At 40.7% G+C, this 25,195-nt stretch overlaps 1 protein-coding gene and 1 non-coding gene across 2 annotated transcripts in view; one reads left to right on the top strand and one right to left on the bottom strand.

The window, feature by feature from the left end:
* Positions 1-5,402: 5,402 nt before the first annotated feature.
* LOC100405710 (uncharacterized) overlaps positions 5,403-25,195 on the bottom strand; it is a 47,495-nt gene continuing 27,702 nt past the window's right edge. Inside the window, 4 exon segments of the mRNA XM_078361991.1 lie at positions 5,403-7,933; positions 7,936-8,112; positions 17,913-18,008; positions 19,128-19,254. Coding sequence (XP_078218117.1) covers positions 6,216-7,933; positions 7,936-8,112; positions 17,913-18,008; positions 19,128-19,161 — 2,025 coding nt within the window. The 5' untranslated portion in view covers positions 19,162-19,254 and the 3' untranslated portion in view covers positions 5,403-6,215.
* Positions 14,434-14,540, top strand: LOC118150333 (U6 spliceosomal RNA). Its single transcript, XR_004738446.3, has one exon. It is a non-coding gene; the product is annotated as a U6 spliceosomal RNA (small nuclear RNA).

Raw genomic sequence — 25,195 nt, 5'->3', positions numbered from 1 at the left:
ATTTTTAGTAGAGATTGGTTTCACTTGTTTGGGGGCTACTCACATGTCAAACACTATTATTTGGCTGAAAGTGCTGATCTTGTATTTTTTTCTAAATTTACCAGTAATATAAAATTCTTGGCTAGGAAGATTTTGTCTTATTCAAATACATTTTATGGGGTTTCATTGACATTTAAGTGTCTGAGTAATCTGGAATATGGAAATTTTCCATGAACCCAAATTGAGCAGCTTTTCTGGGGCAGAGTGAGATTGATAACATTTCATTATCCTATGGAAGAAGCGTATTAACCATGTACTCAGTAATCACTCAACACAGCATTCTCAGTTCCCAGTATGCACCCTGAGTCACTCAGGGGAAATCTGCATCTCTGTAGAGGTGGAAGAAAATGCTGGGTGGAGGTGCAGCACTCTGCACAGGAATGCTCTCCACATGCACCTGTTAGGGTCCTAATTTAATTGATCTATTGTTTGCATGTCTGGATACTTACTGAATTTAGTCACACAACTTTTTTTTTTTTTTTTGAGACGGAGTTTCGCTCTTGTTACCCAGGCTGGAGTGTAATGGCGCGATCTCGGCTCACCGCAACCTTCGCCTCCTGGGTTCAGGCAATTCTTCTGCCTCAGCCTCCTGAGTAGCTGGGATGACAGGCACGCGCCACCATGCCCAGCTAATATTTTGTATTTATAGTAGAGACGGGGTTTCATCATGTTGAACAGGATGGTCTCGATCTCTTGACCTTGGGATCCACCTGCCTCGTCCACCCAAAGTGCTGGGATTACAGGCGTGAGTGACAATTTTTAGCAGCTAATGGTATCTGTTACCCATTACTTTTATACATTGCCTTTTATTGAAAAGCAATTCTTTTGATTATTCTAAATTGAGACTACATTTAAAATCTTCAATTTTTCAGCATTAAGGCAAATCAGAGAGGAGCAATGTGTGTATATAATATGCATTTTTCTGCCTATCAAAATTCTTCCTTTATTGCCTTGGAAACCCTGGGAAGCCACCTGTAAAATGCTCCCTTTGAATTCTTTAGCCAGGATTTTAGACTTCAAAAGGTCAAAAAACAGGCTGGGCATGGTGGTTCATGCCTGTAATCCCAGCATTTGGGAAGCCAAGGCAGGTGGATCACAAGGTCAGGAGTTCAAGGCAAACCTGGCCAAGATGGTGAACTGCAGTCTCTACTTAAAATACAAAACTTAGTTGGGCATGGTGGTGGGTCCCTCTGTAATCCCAGCTACTCTGGAGGGTGAGGCAGATACTTAATCCTGGGAGGTGGAGGTTGCAGTGAGCCAAGATTGTGACACTACACTCCAGCCTGGGCAACAGAATGAGACTCTGTCTCAAAAAAAGGAAACAAAAATAAATAAATAAAAGTTCAAAAGCAATAATTGGGGAAACCCAAAATCTTGTCTTTGGTTCTTATTAGTCATCTAGCCATTCCCAAAGCCATGGCAATCATGCCAAGGCTTTCAAAAGATGTGGATTTGATTCGTTTTATCCCATTTCAAATGTTTTCTCTAATTGTTATTTCATCATGTTAATCTAAAAGAAATCATCTACCTAACTAATCATGCATTCAAAAAATATCCTTATTAAAGTATTTACATTCTTAGCTTGTATTACAGTTTAGAACTCTGTCATTAGAAATTAATTACGTATAAATTCATTGTTTTTAAAGTTTTTTAAATGTGAAAACTAACAATTTGGTATGCTTTGTGAAGCAAGTTCAATTCGGCTGGGCACAGTGGCTCACACCTATAATCCCAGCATTTTGGGAGGCCAAATTGGGCAGATCATGAGGTCAGGAGATCGAGACCATCCTGGCTCACATGGTGAAACCTTGCCTCTACTAAGAATCCAAAAAGAAAATTACCCACACAGTGGAACGTGGCTGTAATTTAACCTACTCAGGAGGCTGAAGTAGGAGAATCACTTCAACCCAGGAGATAAAGGTTGCAGTGAGCTGAGATTGCACTACTGCACTCCTGCTAGGTGACAAAACAAGACTGCATCTCAAACAAAACAAAACAAAACAGTTTAATTCTAGAATATTATCCACTGGTCTTTATGGTATTTCCTTAACGAATAGTGTAAAACTGAGTTACCTAAATGGTACAGACATGCTGGTTGATTGAGTTCAGTCCTCTTTGTAGAGTATCAGTATCCAAGAGGCTGATCATTCACTACAGGTTACTAAATGTTCCAAAATGCCAGTGAGCACTTTTACCCAGGTTACCCTTTTCCTCCCATTAATGTGGTCCCGTTGCTATTCAGCTGTCCCAGATGAGAGGTGATTGTTTCTTCCATGAATGAGATTCCCTTTTTTCCTGTTTGCCATAGGATTCTCTTATTCTCCCGACTGGAAGGGACATGCAGAAGGCAGGAATGACATACAAACAAGTTTCCTGCCATGTGGCCACCATAAGCAGCTTACAACATGGCCCACGTTTACACTTACTTTTGGGCCAGCAGGGGTGTTTTTCTATGTGCCTCTTTCTCTTAAAATCACCTCTTATTAAGTTTAGCACAATTAGAATAATCTCCATTTTGAGAAACACAAAGTGAACACATGAGTAATATAATTTCGTGAGTGATTCCCAGCACAGTCACACATCTTCTTACACTCGAGAGGAAAGGATTACACAGCAGGTGTGCAACAGACTGGGAATCCAGGGTATTATGTTAGAATGTTGCTTATGCACCAGAATAAACTTTTAAAATACTTTCTGCTACTGTTGTTATCTACGTAAACAAAGATATCTGCACATAACAACTTTACAGTTTTATTCATTACAAATATTAACATTTTTTTCTGGCTTATTTTTTCCTTCTGTACCATTTTATACATTCACACACACAGGTGGATAAAAATGTATCCAATTATTCAATGTTGAATAAAATTTTATTAAAATAAATGTTAAAATAATGTATTTTTTTGTTTGTTTGAAGAGGGCTTTTATTGTTGTACTCAAGAGTGTTATTTCTGTAGATAAAGTTGCCTGGGCTTTAACAGGCAGGTTCTGGGGAGCATCCAAAGCCTAGGCTGGAGTGCAGTGCCATGATCTTGGGTCTCTGCAACCTCTACCTCTGTTTCAACGGATTCTGCTGACTCAGCCTCCAGACGTGAGCCACCATGCCTGGCTACTTTTTATATTTACTAGAGTCAGGTTCCATCATGTTACCCAGGTTGGTCTTGAACTCCTGACCTCAGGCAATCCAGCTGCCTTGCCTCCCAAAGTGCTGGAATTATAGGTGTGAGCCACCTGTATCCCAGCCATCTGTGCCCAGCCATAGATTAGTTTTTATAGTCAACACTCCGATTTAGTGTAATCTCTGAAATTTAGTGCCTTATCTACTGTAAATTCTGATATTTATATACAATTAATTTTGAATTAAATTTTTTTTAATATTTACTGCATCTGTAAAACTACATTTTAGTATAGACTCTCTGGTGTTTTCTAAGCTATAGTTTTTGAAAAAAAAAAAAAAAAAAAAAAAAAAAAAAACTGTTTCCCAATTCATTACATTTGCAGGAGTCTTCTGTAAAATAAACTCCCTGAATTTGAACAAAGCTTCAGCAACTTCTGTAGGCAATCCTCTGGTACAAAATGTGTGCAGTAAGATCTGTAACACAAGTAAAGGTACCACAACACCCTTTATATTTATAATTGTTTTTGAGAATACTTTTAACTTTGAAGGCTTATATTTTCTGAAAGATTTTTTGACAGTAATTGCACTTTTATGCTTTTATTAAATATGATCCTTTTTATGTTGTGTAATGTATGAGTAGGCATTAAGGGGTTTCCATATTCTTTATATTTATAACATTTTTCTCAAGCATAATAGCTTTCCTGTGAAATAAGCTGCAAGCATTGATTAAAAGTTTCTCCACATTCCTCACACTTGTAGTTCTGCCAGTATGAATTATCTTACCTACAATCAAGTGTGGCAACCCTATAAAGACTTTGTCATATTTTATACGTTTCTAGGGTTTCACACTAGTATATATATTTTTATGTACAGAAAAGTTAGAGGTGCTGGTAAAAGCACTATCCCATAATTCAGTTTTGTAGAGTCCCTCTTCAGCATGAATAATCACCATTGTAACGTTGGTCACATCGAGGTCACCAATGGGCTGGGGTCTGTACTGAAGATCCTACTCAGTGGCAAATCAATAATTACACTCAAGAGAATAGAGTGTTAAGAGCCAGGATAGGGGATTGTGAGCTGCTGACAAAGAGAGAGAGTGATCGCAGCTACGTGACAACTACTTCTTGTTCCTCCTCAGATTTATTCGGTACAGATTTAATAACAGAGGTTTCAAGTGAATGTGCTTGTGGATTATTAACATGGTTAAAACAGTGGTTTTACAAATGCTGAAAGCTCAGATTCCAGTACCCAGAGTAAAAACTATTAATGGGTACTCTCTCTGGCTGACCTCACCTCAAGATGGCCATTTGCGGTGATCAAAAAATGCTGAGTAAAAAATAAGAACTCAGTTAACAAAAGAACTCAGATGACTGGATGTAGTGGCTCATGCCTGTAATCCCAGCACTTTAGGAGGCAGAGTTGGGTGAATCACCTGAGGTCAGAAGTTCAAGACCAGCCTGACAAATATGGCAAAAGACTGTCTTTACTAAATATACACAAGTTAATAGGGTGTGGTTGTGGACACCTGTAATCCCAGGTACTCGAGAAGCTGAGGCAAGGGAATTGCTTGAATTCAGAAGGCAGAGTTTGCAGTGAGCTAAAATTTTGCAATTGCACTTCAGCCTGGGTGATGAGAGTAAAACTTTTGAACTTCTTTTTTTTTTTTGAGACAGAGTTTCACTCTTGTTACCCAGGCTAAAGTGCAATGGCATGATCCTGGCTCACCACAACCTCCGCCTCCTGGGCTCAGGCAATTCTCCTGCCTCAGCTTCCTGAGTAGCTGGGATTACATGCACGTGCCACCATGCCCAGCTAATTTTTTGTATTTTTAGTAGAGACGGGGTTTCACTATGTTGACCAGGATGGTCTGGATCTCTTGACCTCGTGATCCACCCGCGTCAGCCTCCCAAAGTGCTGGGATTATAGGCGTGAGCCACCATGCCCGGTAAACTTTTGAACTTCTTATAGAATTTGCCAAATTCTTCACACTTGTGGGGTTTCTGTCCATGATAAATTATTATTATTATTATTATTTTAGAGACGAAGTTTTGCTGTTGTTAAAGTTTCTGTCCAGTATATTGTTACTATTATTTTTGAGATGGAGTTTTGCTGTTGTTACCCAGATTGGAGTGCAATGGCACGATCTTGGCTCACTGCAACCTCCACCTCCTGGGTTCAGGCACTTCTCCTGTCTAGGCCTCCCGAGTAGCTGGGACTACAGGTGCGCACCACCATACCCAGCTAATTTTTCTTTTTTTAGTAGAGACGGGGTTTCACCTTGTTGACCAGGATGGTCTCAATCTCTTGACCTTGTGATCCACTCGCCTCGGCCTCCCAACGTGCTGGGATTATAGGCATGAGCCACTGCGCCTGGCCTATCCAGTATAAATTATAAGGGTTGAGATCTTCCTTGAAAACTCTGTCACATTCTTTATATTTGTAGGGCTTATGTTTCACATAAATTCTCATATTTAGTAAAAGTTGAGGGCTGGTTAAAGGCTTTCCTACATTCATTACATTCATAGGGTTTCTCTCTGGTATGAATTATCTTATGTCCACTGAGGCATGAGAATGAGGGAAAGTTTTTTCCACATTCTTTACATCTTTAGGGTTTCACTCTAGTATGAATTTTCCTATATCTAGTAGGAAAAGAGGACTTTTTAAAGATTTTGCCACATTCTCCACATTTGTAGGGTTTTTTTTAGAGACGGAGTTTCGCTATTGTTACCCAGACTGGAGTGCAATGGCACAATCTCGGCTCACTGCCTTCTGGGTTCAAGCAATTCTCCTGCCTCAGCCTCTCGAGTAGCTGGGACTACAGGCGCGCACCACCATGCCCAGCTAATTTTTGTATTTTTAGTAGAGACGAGGTTTCACCTTGTTTACCTGGATGGTCTCGATCTCTTGTCCTCGTGATCCACCCGCCTCAGCCTCCCAAACTGCTGGGATTATAGGCGTGAGCCACTGCGCCCGGCCCTCATTTGTAGGTTTTATCTCCAGTATGAATTATCTTATTTGTAGTAAGGGTTGTAGATTAGGGAAAAGCGTTGCCACATTCTTAACATCTGTAGGGTTTCCCTTGAGTATGAGTTTTTTTATGTGTAGTGAGGTGTGAGGCCTGCTGGAAATCTCTTCCACATTCTTCACATCTGTAGGGTTTCTCTCCACTATGAATTTTCTTATGTGTAGTAAGGTGAGAGGATCTCTTAAAGGCTTTGCCACATTCCTCACATTTGTAGGGTTTCTCTTCAATATGAATTCTCTTATGTGCAGCAAGGTTTGAGGAGTATGTAAAGTCTTTGCCACATTCTTTGCATTGGTAGGGTTTCTCTCCAGTATGAGTTCTCTTATGTTGAGTTAGAGTTGAGGATGCAGTAAAGGCTTTGCCACATTCTTCACATTTGTAGGGTTTCTCTCCAGTATGAATTATCTTATGAGTAGAAAGGGGTGAGGAATATGTAAAGGGTTTGCCAAATTCTTCACATCTGTAGGGGTTCTCTCCAGTATTAATTTTCTTATGTTTAGTAAGGTGAGAGGACTTCTCAAAGGCTTTTCCACATTCTTCACATTTGTCGCATTTCTCTCTAATATGTATTTTCTTATGTCTAGTAAGGTGTGAGGCCTGCTTGAAAGCTTTTCCACATTCTTCACATCTGTAGGGGTTCTCTCCAGTATGAATTTTCTTATGTTTAGTAAGGTAAGAGGACTTCTCAAAGGCTTTTCCACATTCTTCACATTTGTCGCATTTCTCTCTAATATGTATTTTCTTATGTCTAGTAAGGTGTGAGGCCTGCTTGAAAGCTTTTCCACATTCTTCACATCTGTAGGGGTTCTCTCCAGTATGAATTTTCTTATGTTTAGTAAGGTAAGAGGACTTCTCAAAGGCTTTTCCACATTCTTCACATTTGTAGGGTTTCTCTCCGGTATGAATTCTCTTATGTGTAAAAAGGGTTGAGTAGTGTGTAAAGTTTTTGCCACATTCTTCACATTTGAAGGGTTTTTCCCCAGTATGAATTCTCCTATGTGCAAAAATGTTTGAGGAGTGTAGAAAGTCTTTGCCACATTCTTCACATTTATAGGGTTTCTCTCCAGTATGAATTTTCTTATGTTTAGTAAGGTAAAATGACTTTATAAAGCCTTTTCCACATTCTTCACATTTGTATGGTTTCTCTCCAGCATGAATTCTCTTATGTATACTTAGGATTTCAGACCACTTAAAAGCTTTGCCACATTCCTCACATCTATAGGGTTTCTCTCCAGTATGAATTCTTTTATGTGTAGTAAGGTTAAATGACTTCTTAAAGGCTTTGCCACATTCTTCACATCTATAGGGTTTCTCTCCAGTATGAATTCTTTTATGTGTAGTAAGGTTAAATGACTTCTTAAAGGCTTTGCCACATTCTTCACATTTGTAGGGTTTCTCTCCAGTATGAATTCTCTTATGTGTAGTAAGGTAAGAGGAGTGCTTAAAGCTTTTCCCACAGTCTTCACATTTGTAGGGTTTCTCTCCAGTATGAAGTATCTTATGTATGGTAAGGTGTGAGGAGCAGCTTAAGGTTTTGCCACATTCTTTACATTTGTAGGGTATATCTCTGGTATAAATTTTCTTACGTTTAGTAATGGTAAAAGACTGGTTAATAGCTTTGCCACATTCTATATGTTTGAAAATTTTTCTTCCAATATGTTTTATCTTATGTCTGTTGGAATTTGAAAACTTATAAAAGACTTTCACATATTTATCACATTGAAATATTTTTCTCTGGGTACTTGTCAAATTTGGTTAAGTTCATTATAACCTGCTTTGTCCACATGACACTCATCCACACATTCACAGCTGTTATTTAACTGTAAATTGTGATGTCCACATTTTTCATATCTTTTCAGTACCTTTTTTTGGTAAGAATCTTTTATGCTCTGCTCTGGCCAAAGGTCTTGGGCAAAATGAGAATATCTAACTGAAACAAACAATAAAAACACATTACTTCAATTGCTAGACTCAGATAAGTACACTTTTAAAATCTAACATTTTTAGTTAGTATTTATAAAATTATACAAACTACGGAAGCGAGATGATATAGCAAATACCATTAAGTGTAATTTCTTCTTGGACATATAAATGTAACAAAAAGATACCAACCCCAAAATCCATTTATAAAAAATGTGTAAGTGTGTTAAGTGTGTTAAGGGCCCCAGATGAGCACAATACAAAGAGCCACATAGAAGAAAAATAAAAGTCTGTTTCTTATAACGGACACAGGTCCTTGTCCTCTTCAGAATAACATTTTGCCTTTAAAAGTAAATTCCCAGGCCAGGAGCTGTGGCTCATGCCTATAATCCCAGCACTTTGGGAGGCCGAGGCGGGTGGATCATGAGGTCAAGAGATCAAGACCATCCTGGTCAACATGGTGAAACCCCGTCTCTACTAAAAATACAATAATTAGCCGGGCATGGTGGTGCGTACCTGTAGTCCCAGCTACTCGGGAGGCTGAGGCAGGAGAATTGCTTGAACCCAGAAGGTGGAGGTTGTGGTGAGCCGAGATCGTGCCATTGCACTCCAGTCTGGGTAACAACAGTGAAATTCCGTCTCAAAAAAAAAAAAAGTAAATTCCCAGCCAGGCCCGGTGGCTCATGCCTGTAATCCCAGCACTTTGGGAGGGTGACAGGAATGAATCATAAGGTCAGAAGTTGAAGACCAACATGACCAAGATGATGAAAAACCCGTCTCTACTAACAATACAAAAAATTTACTAGGTGTGGTTGCAGATACCTGTAATCCCAGCTACTTAGAAGCCTGAGGCAGAGAATTGCTTGACACCGGGAGGCAGAGATTACAGTGAGCTGAGATGGTGCTACTGCACTCCACCATGTGTGACAAAGTGAAACTGCCTTAAAAAAAAAATGTAAACTGCCAGACAGGCATGATGTGTCATGCCTGTAATCTTAACACATCGGATGAACAAGGCAGGAGGATTACCTTAGGTCAGGAATTTGAGACGAGCCTGACCAACCAGGTGAAATCCCAGCTCTACTAAAAATACAAAAATTAGTCAGATGTAGTAACAGATACCTATAATCCTAGTTACTTGGGAGACTGAGGCAGGAGGATTGCTTGAACTATGGAGGCAGAGATTGTAGTGAGCCAAGATCATGTCACTGCACTCCAGCCTAGGTAACAGAGTGAGACTGTGTCACACGCACAAAAATGTAAATTGCCACCTACTGGTTTCTTTTTGAAAAAACAAGAAATGTATTCACATATACATCTTTATTTCTCACTTTTAGGGACCTTTGTAGACACTAGTTGATGTCTCCCATGATGATAAATGTTTGAGTAACAGTCTGAGTATGCTGAGTCTAAAGATAAATGATACAGAAACAGAGAAAATGCAGTACCCCTCACAGGAAATGGGTGTAGCAAGTGATGACTGATTATTAATAAGAAGAAATATGAGTAAGCCAATTTAGCTAAACACTAAACACAAAATTTGGGCTAAGACACATCCTAAAAACATCTTTGATAAATTCTCAGAATGTCTAGCCAGGACAATTGTTTTCCAACTACACCAAAACAATGCTACATTATAAAGACTGTAATAAGTAGTTTTTTCTTTTCTTTTCTTTTCTTTTCTTTTTAAGACAGTTTCGCTCCTGTTACCCAGGCTGGAGTGCAATGGCGCGATCTCGGCTCACCGCAACCTCCACCTCCTGTGTTCAGGCAATTCTCCTGCCTCAGCTTCCTGAGTAGCTGGGATTACAGGCACACGCCACCATGCCCAGCTAATTTTTTGTATTTTTAGGAGAGACAGGGTTTCACCATGTTGACCAGGATGTTCTCAATCTCTTGACCTCGTGATCCACTGCGCCAGGCCAAGAAGTAGTTTTGTTAATGTCAATCAAAGATTACAATGTATACAAAATATTAGAGCAACATGGCTCCATCAAAAAAATTAGAAAAATTTCAAAAGCAACTACAAAATGTATACAAACTAATTTTTTTTTAAAGAACCGGTGTCACTCTGTTGCACAGGCTGGAGTGCAGTGGTGATCTCAATTCCCTGTAACCTCCACCTGCCCAAGAGATGCTCCTGCCTCAGTCTCCCCAGTACCTGGGATTACAAGTGCATACCATCACAACTGGCTAATTTTTTTGAACTTTTTGGTAATTTTTAGTAGAGATGGGGTTTCACCATCTTGGCCAGGCCAGTCTTGAACTCCCAATTGCGTGATCCACCCGCCTCCTCCTCCAAAAGTGCTGGGAATACAGGCATGAGCCACCATGCTGGATCTAGCATTTATAAAATTCCAAAAATATTTAACAGGTCAGGCTTGGTAGCTTATTCCTGGAATTTAAACACATTGGGAGGCCAAAGTGAGAAAATCACATGGGGTCAGGAGTTTGAGACCCACCTGAAGCCAAGTGCAGTGGTTCATGTATGTAATCCCAGCACTGTAGGAGGCTGAGGCAGGCGGATCAACTGAGGTCAGGAGTTAAAGACCAGCCTAACCAATATGGAGAAACCCCGTCTCTAGTAAAAATACAAAATTTAGCAGGCATGGTGGCTAACGCCTGTAATCTCAGCTACTCAGGAGACCGATGCAGGAGAATCGTTTGAACCTGGGAGGCAGAGGTTGTGGTAAGCCGAGATTATGCCACTGAACTCCAGCCTGGAGGACAGAAAAAGTCTCCAATTCCGAAAAATAAATAAATAAAATTGAATAATATTGAGTAAGTGAAATAAAAACACAAAGAATTACCAAATATCAAAAAATGGGAATAACAACAAGACATATTAAAATAGCAAAAAACAGAAACTGTGGATATAAAAAAGTTTCTTCAAAGAAAACTTTTTTTCTTTGAAAAAAGAAAAGTTTCTTCAAAGAAAAAATGGGCCAGGCACAGTGGCTCATACTTGTAATCCCAGCTTTTTGGGAGGTGAGGTGGGTAGATCACTAGGTTAAGAGACCAAGACCATCCTGGCCTACATAGTGAAACCTAGTCTCTACTAAAAATTCAAAATATTTTCCAGGCACAGTGGCTCGCATTTGTAATCCCAACCGTTTGGGAGTCTGAGGCCGGCAGATCACAAAGTAAGGTGACCAAGACCATCCTGGCTACCACAGTGAAACCCCATCTCTACTAAAAATACAAAAAATTGGCCAGGTATGGGGACATGGGCCTGTAGTCCCAGCTACGTGGGAGGCTGAGTAGGAGAATCGCTTGAACCTGGGAAGCAAGGTTGCAGCGAGCCAAGATCGCACCACTGCACTTTCGCCTGGACAAGAATGAAACGAAGTTCTAAAAAAAAAATTAGCTGGGTGTGGTGGCAGATGCTGTAATCCACGCTACTCCAGAGGCTGAGGCAAGGGAATTGCATAAACTCAGGAGGCGGAGGTTGCAGTGAGCTGAGATTGCAGCTACTGTACACCACTCTGGTGACAGGAATTGCTCTGTCTCAGAAAAAGAAAAAAAAATGAAAAAGCTGAACAAACTAGGATACACACAACTATATTCATAACAAACACACATATTAGCAAAATTTCAAAAATTACACATAAGAGAATTTTGGGAGCTGCAAGATAAAAATGATGTTTCATTTATAAGCACAGTCTCATGAGATAACCAGTGAATTTATCAAAAATAATTTGTAGGTCAGAAGGAAACTACGTCATATTGTTAGTTAAAAATTTTTTTTTTTTTTTTTTGAGACAGAGTTTCGCTCTTGTTACCCAGGCTGGAGTGTAATGGCGCAATCTCGGCTCACCGCAACCTCCGCCTCCTGGGATTACAGGCACGTGCCACCATGCCCAGCTAATTTTTTGTATTTTTAGTAGAGACAGGGTTTTACCATGTTGACCAGGATGGTCTGGATCTCTTGACTTTGTGATCCACCCACCTCGGCCTCCCAAAGTGCTGGGATTACAGGCTTGAGCCACCACGCCCGGCTCCATTAGTTAAAATTTTTTAAAGAAAGCTCTCAGGTAGGAATAATATCATCATCAAAATTGTACTACCAAATAATAAAAAATCCTTAAAAAAATAAAACAAATCCTGAGCAAGTATATTGGCACTGCATAGGCCCTATATATCCAAGATGCTGAAAGGAGTTTCCTTCACCAAAAATATTATACTGCAAGAAAACAACACAAAATCATATGGAAATACATAACTTTCTGGAAAAGATATGCACATACACAAAAAATGAAATTTCTTACTTATTATAAGATTTTACAATAGTGTAGAGAAGATTTTTAATTAATTTCTAAGATTTAAAAGAGTACTTATAAACATCTGTTAATGAATATACAACATAAAATATAATTAGCAAAATCCATAACAAAGTTGAAGGCAGATGTAATGATGAAGAATTGTATGAAAATCAAGTTAAATTTACCGCATTCAAACGTATTATTGGATCTTTTCAAGGTTTTATGTAATCCCCCAAGGTATCACTAAGAAAATATCTGGGCTGGCCACAGTAGCTTTTGCCTGTAATTGCAGCATTTTGGGAGGCCAAGGTGAGCGAATGATGAGGTTAGGCATTCAAGACCAGCCTGGCCAACATGGTAAAACCTTGTTTCTACTAAAAATACAAAAACGATCTGGGTGTGGTGCCACGTGCCTATTGTCTCAGCTACTTGGAAGGCTGAGGCAGGAGAATTGCTTGAACCGGAACCCAGGAGGCAGAGGTTGCAGTGAGCCAAATCCACACCACTGCACTCCAGCCCGGATTACAGAGCAACACTATGTGAAAAGGTGGAAGGTGAGAGAAAGGGAGGTAAAGAAGAAAAGGGGAAAGGAAACCCCATCTCTACTATTAATACAAAAATTAGCTGGGGGTGGTGGCGCATGCCTGTAATCCCAGTGACTTGGGAGGCTGAGGTAAAAGGATTGCTTGAACCTGGGAGGCGGAGGTTGCAGTGAGCTGAGATCATGTCATTGCACTCCAACTTGGGCAACAAGAGTGAAACTTCATCTCAAAACACACACACAAAAAAAAAAAAAAAAAAAAAAAAAACCTGAGAACTTCCCACATTTTCATATTTAAAAAACTATTTCTAACCAGTATTAAATCAAAAGTATTTTATTTCAAAAAGGAGATGAAACTAAAGACTTTCTGGCTGACACCCTTTTCAGCCTCAGCCCACATGCACCAAGGTGAAAAAAATTTAAAAAACACTAAAAATAAATAAGTAAACTTTTTGGTTACCAAGAGGCTGTACCAAGCCATTCATGAGAAATTTGCTTTGAAATTTCAAATATATCCTTAGTGCTGGATGTGGGACATGTTACTGTCCCACCAGGTCCCACATCCAGCACTAAGGATATATATTGCAGCATGAGTTTTGGAGAACATGGACATCCAAACCATATTACACCAATTAGGCTTCACAGACACATACAAAACTCTCCAGTCAAAACCAAGATAATACACAACAGTCTTATTTACACCTAATGTATTCGGTTAGGACAAATATAAAGTTTTATTAAATTTAAAAATGCGGACTAGCCTGGGATACATGGTGAGATCGTAACACTACAAACAAGTAAACAACTTGGCAGATTTGGTAATGCATGTCTGTAGTCCTAGCTACTCAAAAAATTGAGGTAAAACAGTCATTGAGTCCAGGAGGCTGAGGAAAGTGAGCCCAAATTATGCCAGAGCACTCCAGCCTGGGTGACTGTAAGATCTTATCTTAAAACAGCAACAACAAGGCCAGGCGCGGTGGCTCAAGCCTGTGATCCCAGCACTTTGGGAGGCCGAGGCAGGTGGATCACAAGGTCAAGAGATTGAGACCATCCTGGTCAACAAGGTGAAACCCCGTCTCTACTAAAAATACAAAAAATTAGCTGGGCATGGTGGCGTGTGCCTGTAATCCCAGCTACTCAGGAGGCTGAGGCAGGAGAATTGCCTGAACCCAGGAGGCGGAGGTTGCAGTGAGCCAAGATCGTGCCATTGTACTCCAGCCTGGGTAACAAGAGCGAAACTTTGTCTCAAAAAAAAAAAAAAAATTGTGTAGGTAACTGCAATATTTAACTGTTAATGTGAACTCATCAAATACAGGTATTCTGAATCATTGGCATGCACTGTATGCAATATAATTATAAATATGAGATTCTAATGAGAAACTTTCAATAAGTAAGCATTTTTTAAAAAACTAGAGTTACATTTTATGTTTTACATACATGCTGTTCTTACACAAAGTGAAACTGCTGTAATTCAACTTTAGAAGCAAGTAGCCTTATACCCTCTGATATGTTAAAAAAAAGTATTAGGGTGCTGGCTTCGGCAGCACACATACTAAAATTGGAACAATATAGAGAAGATTAGCACGGTCCCTGCGAGAGGATGACACGCAAATTCGTGAAGTGTTCCATATTAAAAAAAAAAAATTTAAAAAAAAAGAAAAAAAAGTACTAGGAAATAAACTATGTTATTATTTAGGTATAGGCTGAAGAAAGCAGATGAAAACCTATATTGTTTTTGCCTGAAGCAAACTTAAAAATCTAAGAAACCATTTTAGTTAATATGGAGTGCCTACTAATTATCTCATTTACTTCAGGCATGCCATGCAAATTCTAGCATACTGTTCTAAAAACCTGAATCTAAAATTACAGACAAATATAAAATAGAAAGCCAGGTGCAGTGGCTTACGCCTGTAATCACAACACTTTGGGGGGTTGAGGCTAGCTAATCAAGAGGTCAGGAGTTCGAGATCAGCCTGGCCAATATAGTGAAACCTCATTTCTCTTAAAAATACAGGCCGGGCACAGTGGCTCACGCCTATAATCCCAGCACTTTGGGAGGCCGAGGCAGGTGAATCACGAGGTCAGGAGATCGAGACCATCCTGGTCAACATGGTGAAACCTCGTCTCTCCTAAAAATATAAAAAATTAGCTGGGCATGATGGCGCATGCCTGTAATCCCAGCTACTAAGGAGGCTGAGGCAAGAGAATTGCCTGAACCCAGGAGGTAGAGGTTGCGGTGAGCCGAGATCGCGCCATTGCACTCCAGCCTGGGTAAGAAGAGCGAAACTCCGTCTCAAAAAAAAAAAAATACTAAAGTTAGCTGGGCGTGGTGATGTGTGCCTGTAGTCCTAGCTACTTGGGAGGCTGAGGCAGGAGAATGGTGTGTGCCTGTAGTCCTAACTACTCCAAACGTAGAGGTTGCAGTAAGCGAGAATGCACCACTACACTCCAGCCTTGGCAACAAGAATGAAACTCCATCCAAAAAAAAAAAAAAACAATTGAAATAGAAAATACAAAGCAAAAATGTACAAGGAGAGTAATGTCGGATAAAAAAAAAAAAATTAAAAGTGCCCTATTTTCATATCCGTTACAGCAAAAACAAAATGTCAGCCATCCCTTATAAAACATGCCTTCATGCCAGAAACAGGCATTATGGCGCAAAACTGTAATGACAGTTACATGGCACATTAAGGTTGGAGAACTGCTTCGTGCCTGGATTTCAGACCAGCCTGGTTTATGCAGAAAGACGCCATTTCCAAAGTAAGTGCCTAAGAGACATTTGAGATCCAGAGAGGGAGTTGTGAAACACTGTTAAAGCTTAATATTGAGAAGTGTTCTATTGAGAAGGCAGGCCCTCATTCAGATGGAAAACTACAGGACCCCTGTTCTTGGCTACAGACCAGGATAGGGTTCACTCAACTTGGTCCCAATGAGAATCTGAACTTACTCTGTAACCATCCCAAACTCCTCCCAGCCACAGTCTGGGAGAGGTCCTGCCATTCCAGACACCTGGAAAAAGACACCCATTTAGAGCAATGAGGGCAGGCCTACAGACCTTGGCCTTTGCTGTGGTCACTGAAGCAGTTCAATGACTCAGTTTCAGTTACCTGAGCCATAGCTTATAGTTAGTTCTGCCTCTATAGAAACCCAGTTACCTGAGGAAATACTATCTGGTACTCAGTGAAAGCCATACTCATCCACATCCTGATACAAGGCCCATCATATGCAAATCCAACTGTCAAAACATGCCCTAGTGTCTGCCCAACAGAGCCAACTCCTGAAGGATATGCAGTCTGTCCAAAAACAAAATGGAAATTACAACTACGCAAGCCCCTGTAACAAGCCAACTAAAGGTGGACCCTAGTCAGACCCAGCAGCCTTGTGACCAAGCTACAGCCCCTCTCCACTGCAAAGTCAGAGGGCATCTCAGCACCCTAAGGGCCCAACCAAAGAAGATCTTTACCTTCTAAAATCAGTTTATGAAAAGTGGAAAAGGTGTTTTCTCCATCAAATTCAGACACCAATACAAACTATATTGTGCCCAGGGTCAATGCTTATATTCTAATGGAGCACTGGAAATGTGTGGCAGAAGAATTAGTAAAAGAAATAAAAAGGTCTATTGAAATTGACAAAAAGTAAGTTAAAAGTTGCTGTTTTTAGATCATACAGTCTTATATTAAAAAAAACCAGTATTTTAAAACTTGTTTAAACTAACAAATACAAACAGTAAATCAGCAATGTAGAAAATGAACATAGAAGTATATGTATGGTTTCACACACTTAAACTATCTGATAAAATAAAGGAAGAAAGAAAAAAACAAACAAAAAAAAAGAAAAAACCTTATTTACTATAGCACTAAATAATACATTTATGAGAAAAAAATTAACCAAGGAGGTGGAAAACTTTTACAATAATCAATGAAAAAGTTAGAGAAGATCCAACTCAATTTTAAAATAGTTTACATCGATGGATTGAAAGAATACATATTATTGTGGGTTCTATGGTGTAATGATTAGCACTCTGGACTCTGAAAGAATACATATTAAATTGCCATATTATTCAAACTGATCAATATATTCAAAAAACTTTATATGAAAATTGCAGTGGTATTTTTTCATAGAAGTGAAAAACATAATTGTAAAATTTACATAAAACTAAAATAAACTTTTGATAGCCAAAGCAATCTTGAGGAAAAAGTACAAAGCAGAAGGACATAATACTCATAATTTCTTTTTTTGAGACGGAGTTTTGCTGTTTTTACCCAGACTGGAGTGCAATGGTACGATCTCGGCTCACTGCAACCTTTGCCTTCTGGATTCAAGCAATTCTCCTGCCTCAGCCTCCCAAGCAGCTGGGACTACAGGTACGCACCACCATGCCCAGCTAATTTTGTATTTTTAGTAGAGACGGGGTTTCACCTTGTTGACCAGGATGGTCTCGATCTCTTCACCTCGTGATCCACCTGCCTCGGCCTCCCAAAGTGCTGGGTTTATAGGCGTGAGCCACCACGCCTGGCCATACTTATAATTTCAAACTATTTTTTAAGAGTGTGTAGTAATAAAAACAGAATAGACTGTGCAGAACAAAGAACAAAAAAATGCTCCAGAAACTACTACTCTCACATATTTCAAACTTGATGCAAAACAAGGACTTTAAAAATAGTTTTAGTTTCTAAAAATCACGCAGACATTTATGTGTCCCCAAAACAATAAAAAAGCAGCCAGATTGTGCAGTCTCTTACACACCATGAAGAGGACTTTCGTTCTCACTGTAACCTTGAAGGAAGCTCACCAAAAGCAAAGTAGAATCTTTAGAGAATTTAAAAGCCTAGACAGAAAATGTCCCTTTGCGAAAGCAAAAAAAAAAAAAAAAAAAAAAATCAGCTGCCCAGAAGTGTTTTCTTTGGCACACAGCTTCCCACATCACCTTTCAAGGGCTGGCTTTCTCTTTGAACCTTGGACCTCTTATTGATGTTCTCTGTTGTATTTATGTTCAGTGGTACCTACCTGGGGGTGTGGCAATCATCTCATGTCTCTTCACAGTCAAAGGTTTTTTTCCTTGCTGCAGACAGGTGATGAGGTCTGGCTTAGAAACCACAATACCTGTTTTATCAAAAATAAATAACATGAAAATGGCTCATATTCTCCACTTACAAGCTAGTAATGTGCTCGGAGAGGATGTGATAAAATATTCTAGTAAATTAATACCAAAATACTAATACTAATTAATAACAGAAATTTCTAAATATTTAGAAAATACTTTGAACTTGTAGTTGTCTTTTGTTTTTCTTTTTTTTTGAGACGAAGTTTCACTGTTGTTAAGCAGGCTGGATTGCAATGGCACAATCTCAGCTCACCACAACCTCTGCCTCCCATGTTCAAGCAATTCTCCTGCCTCGGCTTCCAGAGTACCTGGGATTACAGGCGTGCACCACCATGTGTAACTAATTTTGTATTTTTGGTAGTTAGAGAAAGTTTCATCATGTTGGTCAGCCTGGTCTCACTCCCGATGTCAGGCGATCTGCCTGCCTCAGCCTCCCAAAGTGCTGGGATTACAGACGTGAACCACTGTGCCCAGTCCTGCTTGTGGGTTTTTCAATTTTACTACCTGGTACTACTGAATCAAAAATTGGTGGTGGCAATTAGATTTTCAGGTGGGGGGCAACAGTATTTTATGCCATTAACTTGCTGGAATTACCACTAATTTAGAGTGAAGAATACTCAAGAATTTGGAAAGTTTGAATTAACATGACACATCTTAAAGAAATTCTTTTCTAAGTGAACAAATTCTGAAGATTTTCTAGAAAAAGGGCTTCTGAAACTCTTTTATGCAAAGAATTAATTACTAAAAAACATTCTACAAAAGCCAGGCGCGGTGGCTCAAGCCTGTAATCCCAGCACTTTGGGAGGCCGAGGCGGGTGGATCTCGAGGTCAAGAGATCGAGACCATCCTGGTCAACATGGTGAAACCCTGTCTCTACTAAAAATACAAAAAAATTAGCTGGGCATGGTGGCGCATGCCTGTAATGACAACTACTCAGGAGGCTGAGGCAGGAGAATTGCCTGAACCCAGGAGGCGGAGGTTGCGGTGAGCTGAGATCGCGCCATTGCACTCCAGCCTGGGTAACAAGAGCAAAACTCCGTCTCAAAAAAAATTCTACAAAAAAAGAGAATGAAAACATTTAGGGTGTATTATGAATTGCGTATTCAAGTTATCCTCACCCAGGAAGACCAGGTTTCCGTAGTTCTCCAACATCACATCCCTATACAGATTCCGCTGTGCAGCGTCCAGGCAATGCCACTCCTCCAGGGAGAATTCTACGGCCACGTCTCTAAATTCCAATGGTCCCTGAGAAACACACACACACATGCTTTTACCAAGTGGCCATGGGCAGAATTTCTAATTTGATGTAAGGCAAAAAAAAAATAAATAGATGCTTTTCAACAGAAGACATAGATGCGGCAAACAAGCATATGAAAAAAAACGATCATCGCTGATCAGTGGAGAAATTAAAAAAAAAAAAAACACAATGAAATACCACCTCACACCACTCAGAATGGCTGTTTTTTTAAAAGTTAAAAAGTAACAGATGCTGGCAAGTTTGCAGAGAAAAAGAATGCTTATAATCTATTGGTGGGAATTAAATTAGTTGAAGAATTGTAAAAATGAAGTGTGGCCTGCTGGATGCTGTGGCTTATGCCTGTAATCCCAGCACTTTAGGTGGCTGAGGTGGGCAGATCCCCTGAGGTTGACAGTTTGAAACCAGCCTAACCAATATAGAGAATTCCCGTCTCTACTAAAAATACAAAATTAGCCAGGAGTTTCAGCTCCTCAAGAGGCCAAGGCAGGAGAATCGCTTGAACCCTGGAGGCAGAGGCTGCAGTAAGCCAAGACTGCACCACTGCACTCCAGCCTTGGCAAAATGAGTGCAACTCCATCTCAAAACAAAACAAAACTAATGCCGAAAACAGAAAACTAAATGCATGTTATTAATTATAAGAGCTACATAATAAAAACACATGAACATGAAAAGGAGAGCAACAGACACTGAAGCCTAGTTGAGGGTGGAGAGTGGGAGGAATAAGAGGATCAGAACACAGACCTGTTTGGGGCTATGCATAGAACCTCAGTGTCAAAATAATTGGCACACAAAACACCCATGACATAAGTTTAGCTGTAAAACAAACCCACATGTGTACCCCAAACCAATAATAATAAAAGCTAGTAGCAAAAAAAAAAAAAAAAAAAAAAAAATCCCTGGGTGGGAGAGAGTGCAGTGCAGGTGAAAGGATTGATTTTTCCCACAGATAGTGGCCCAGGTGGGGCTGTACTCTGATTTATTTCTGTGCGCACGCAGGCAGATGAGATTATAAACAGGATTAGGAGCAGGAGGTCCAGAACCCTAGCTTGGTGGACAACACAGGTTGCTGCTGCAGATTCAGTGCCTGGGGGAGGGGATATGCCAGGAGACTTGTAGACACTTCTGGGTTTTCAGCAAGAAACACTAGGATCAAAAATGCCGTGGTGAAGTTCCTGAGGGTGGTGCCTAGTCTTGGGAGGAGTGTGGACACGTCAATGTCTACTGTGTGTGTTTGTGAGTGGGTGGGAATCCTGTGGTGGCAGCTGCAAGAAAAGAGGGTCTGTCATCAGAGCTCCTTTCCTCTAAGTTTTCAGACCTCTGTCACCCTGAGAGAAGACCTGGAATCACAGGACAATGGGCAGTGTGACAGCCTGTGTACAGGAGAGCAGAGCCTCCCATTCCTAGACACTCAGAGTTTTATTCTAGGTCATGACATCTTTTTCTGGCACCAAATCTGTAGTATTGGCTGAACATCAAACAATTCTCCAACATCAATTTATTGTCTAACATTTGAATTCTGACACTACCCAGAGTTAACAAAGACCCTGATTCAGGGTCTGAGGTCAGGAGTTCCAGACCAGCCTGACCAACATGGAGAAACCAGTCTCTACTAAAACCACAAAATTATCTGGGTGTAATGGTGCATGACTGTAATTCCAGCTACTCCGGAGGCTGAGGTAGCGGAATCGCTTGAACTCGAAAGGCAGAGGTTGTATTTTTAGTGGAAATGGTGTTTCATTATGCTGGCCAGGCTGTCCTAGAATTCCTGACCTCATGATCTTCCTGAGACAGCCTCCCAAAGTGCTGAGATTACAGGTGTCAGCCACCAGCCCTGCCCAGGAAGGGATTTTTGTTGTTGGGTTTTATTTGTTTTTTTTTGGTTTTTTTTTTTTTTTGAGAGTCTCTTTCTTTTGCAAGGCTGGAATGCAGTGGCCCTATCTCCGCTCACTGCAACCTCTGCCTCCTGGGTTCAAGAGATCCCAAGTAACTGGGATTACAGCCACGCAACACCACAGCCAACTAATCTGTGTGTGTGTGTGTGCGTGTATTTTTAGGAGAGACGGGGTTTCACCATGTTGGCCATGATGATCTCCATCTCCTTACCTTGAGATTCCACCGCCTTGGCCTCCCAAAATGCTGGGATTACAGGTTACAACCATAGCGCCCGGCCCAGGAAGGGGTTTTTAACCCTAACAAAGTTCCTGTTTCTGTCCTTCAGATCGCACAACCTAAACTTGTCCTGGTTGGCTTAGATCCAAAGTTTTTCCAAATAGGATAAACAAGTGATTTTCTGAGAGAAGAAGGAGTAAGAAGGGGTAGGGTAATCAAAAAGTTGTTGATTTACAACTTTTACAACTTACAACCAGAAGTTGAGTCCCTGAAGAAAAACTTAGTTGACCTAACAACTCCTGACCTCAAGTAATCCGCCCACCTCGGCCTCCCAAAATGCTGGGATTAGAGGCGTGAGCCACCTAACCTGGGCAGATAAATTGTTAATAGGAAAAAAGAGAAACTGTGAACCCCAGGGACCAAAGCTCTTCCCACTCATGGACCCGCACCCCGAGTCAGGATTCTCCCCTGACGACCCTCCCATGGTCTCTGCACAATCTGAGACTCGCAGTTGAGGACGCACAGCTGCCCAGAGACAGCTTCAAGCCAGGGCTCGGTCACTGCCCAGGGAAGAGACAGGACTACGGGGGCCTGAGGCCGAGCTGGGCAAGGAGAACTCCGGGAGCAGATAGTGGAGCCTACGGCAAGGACGCCTGCGTCCCACCACAGCCACTTCCCACCGTTTCCTCCACTTCTAACCTGTCCCTCTTCCCTCTCGGGATGTCGGACCAGGCACTCTCATCATTTCTAGGGTTTCATGGAGTATCGGCGTCTTAGTTGTGGATCTCCCCAATACCTGCAGGTCACAGTGGCTGGGTCTCTGGCTGCAGCAAGAGACAAAGGACGCACCAAACCCGGAAGCCGTCCTCTTCGCTGCAGCTACGTGCCTGATTGGACGGTTTCCAGCCCAACGTCCCTGATTGGATAATGTTTTTTTGTTTTGTTTTGTTTTGTTTTTATGGTTCCCAGCTTGCCAGCCTCTGCCAGCCTGCACCCCAACAGGGAGTTTCCTGCTTGCTAGCTCTGGCTGAAATTCTAGTTTGCAAGCCTTTGCTCAGAGCAGCTCTGGGACAGCTATGGCCCCAATCAACCCAGGAACCTCTCCTCTTTCCAATGGACTTCTCTAGTGAGGTCTGAATCCCAACCTTGGGAAGGGGCCCTCTCTTCCAACTTTGTTCCCTTGGTGGTATATTCACTCATCCCTAGGGTTCTCCTTTTATAGTTAATATAGTTATCCTCTGCTGTAGTCAATTTTTTTTTTTTTTTTTTTTTTTTTTTTTAGAGATGGAGTCTTGCTGTCACCCAGGTTGGAGTGTGGTGGTGTGATCTTGGCTCACTGCAATCTCCACCTCCTGCATTCAAGCAATTCTCCTGTCTCAGCCTCCTGAGTAGTTGGGATTACAAGTGCATGCCACTATGCCTGGCTGATTTTTTTTTTTTTTTTTTTAAGGGGAAAAAAAGAAAAAGAGGGAAAAAGAAATATTACTTCATTCCTAAAGTGGGTTTCAATAATGGCTGATCAATATTTTGAGTATTTAAAGTGGTTAATGTATATTTTATGTATTTAAAATGGAGACCTCTATTGTGTTTATTAGTTCTGGCTCTGAGTTCAAGTCCTGGATATCGTTATCAATTTTCTGTCTCGTTGAATCTAAATCTCATTATGGGTCTTATGTATCTGGGTGTTAAGATCTCTTATTATTACATTAATCCTTTTATCCTTGTAGCTTTGAAATCTATTTTGTCAAATGTGAAAATTGCAACTCCTGCTTTTTATTTCTTTATTTTTGCTCTCCATTTGGTTGGTACGTTTTTTTTTCCAACCCTTTATTTTGAGTCTATGTATATCTTTGGATATACTGTTAGATTTTGTCTGTCTCTTTTGATTGGGAGATTTGGTCGATTTAAATTTAGGGTTGCTGCCATTTGATATTAACTGGCTATTTTGTCCTCTCGTTGATAAAAATTCTTCTTTATGTTAATGCTCTTTACTTTTTGGTGTATTTTTAGAAAGGGTCATACTGGTTGTTCCTTTCTGTGTATAGTGCTTCTTTTAGAAGTTCTTGTAAGGCAGGCCTGGTGGTAATAAAATCTCTGAGTACTTGCTTGTTCCTAAAAAATTTTATTTTTCCTTCAAATGTAAAGCTTAAATTGGCAGGATATGAAATTCTGGGCTGAAAGTTCTATTGATTAAGTATATTGAATATTGGCCCCCACTCTCTTCTAGCTTGTAGGGTCTCCGTTGAGAGATCTGCTGTAAGCCTAATAGGCTTACCTTTATGGGTAACTTGATCTTTCTCTCTGGCTGCCCTTAATATTTTCTCCTTCGTTTCGATCTTGGTAAATCTAACGATTATGTGCCTTGGGGTTGGTCTTCTTGAGGAATATCTTCGTGGTGTTCTCTGTATTGCCTGGGGTTGAATAGTGTCCTGCTTTGCTAAATTAGGAAAATTTTCCTGGATAATGTCCTGGAGAGTATTTTCCAGCTTGAATTCATTCTCTCTGTCACATTCAGGTACACCAATCAAGCGTATATTAGGTCTTTTCACATAGTCCCATATTGCTTGGAGACTTTGCTCATTCCTTTTTATCCTTTTTTCTCTATTCTTGTCTTGTTGTTTTGTTTCATTAAGTTGATCTTCGACCTCTGATACCCTTTCTTCTGCTTGATCCATTCGGCTGTTTAAGCTTGTACATATTTCACTAAGTTCTCGTGTTGTATTTTTCAACTCCATAAGTTCATTTGTATTCCTCTCTATATTGTCTATTCTTTTCAACATTTCATCTAACCGTTTTTCCAAGTTCTTAGTTTCTTTACATTGGGTTAGAACGAGTTCCTTTAATTCCCAGAAGTTTCTTATCATCCACCTTTTAAAGCCTACTTCAAATAATGGAACACAGTCCTTTTCCATCAGGGCTTGTTCCGTTGCTGATGAGTCCTTTTCCATCAGGGCTTGTTCTGTTGCTGATGGGTTCTGATTTTGAGTATACTCGGCCTTCTTAGGCTGTTTTTTTCCCTTCATTGTAGATGAACTGCCTTTCTAATTAGTTTTCTGAGTCGACGTCCGACTTATTGATTCCCAGTGTTGGGATCCGAGCAACACACTGTGGCAGCCTAAATAGCAGCGGTAAGACTGATGGTGCTCTTCTGCCCGGGAATCTCTGGTCTGGCTTCCCTCTTGAGTCCACAACAAGCGGCTCTGACTTCCCGGAGCTCCAAACTCCGGTCAGTAGGGGAAGCAGTCCCGTTGGCTCTGCATGAAGAGCTGCTGCACCGAGATGCCGGCAAAACCGCTGCGGCAGCCACAAGAGTCACGCTGGCCACCCGTGGGGCTCCTCCACTGGGAATCGGCTGATCGGTGAGTGACGAAAATTTGTCTAAAAGTGTGACGTCGTCTCGTTCTCTGGGCTTTCACTGGGAGCTACAATCCTGAGCTGTTAGTGGTCGGCCATCTTGGATCCTCCCTGGATAATGTTTAAGATCCTAGGGTAGCCAGAGACAAAGGTCATGTTACCCACAAAGGCAAGCTTATCAGACTTACAGCAGATCTCTCAGCAGAAACTCTACAAGCCAGAAGAGAGTGGGGGCCAATATTCAACATCCTCAAAGAACAGAACCTTCAGCCCAGAATTTCATATCCAGCCAAACTAAGCTTCACAACTGAAGGAAAAATAAAATCTTTTATGAACAAGCAAGAACTCAGAGATTTTATTACCACCAGGCCTGCTTTACAAGAGCTTCTGAAAGAAGCATTACACACAGAAAGAAACAACCAGTATTAGCCTTTCTAAAAATACACCAAAAAGTAAAGAGCACCA

The sequence above is a fragment of the Callithrix jacchus genome, chromosome 22 (assembly GCF_049354715.1).
Source record: "Callithrix jacchus isolate 240 chromosome 22, calJac240_pri, whole genome shotgun sequence".
Classification (NCBI taxonomy): domain Eukaryota; kingdom Metazoa; phylum Chordata; class Mammalia; order Primates; family Cebidae; genus Callithrix; species Callithrix jacchus.
This window is presented reverse-complemented; position numbering and strand designations above follow the sequence as displayed.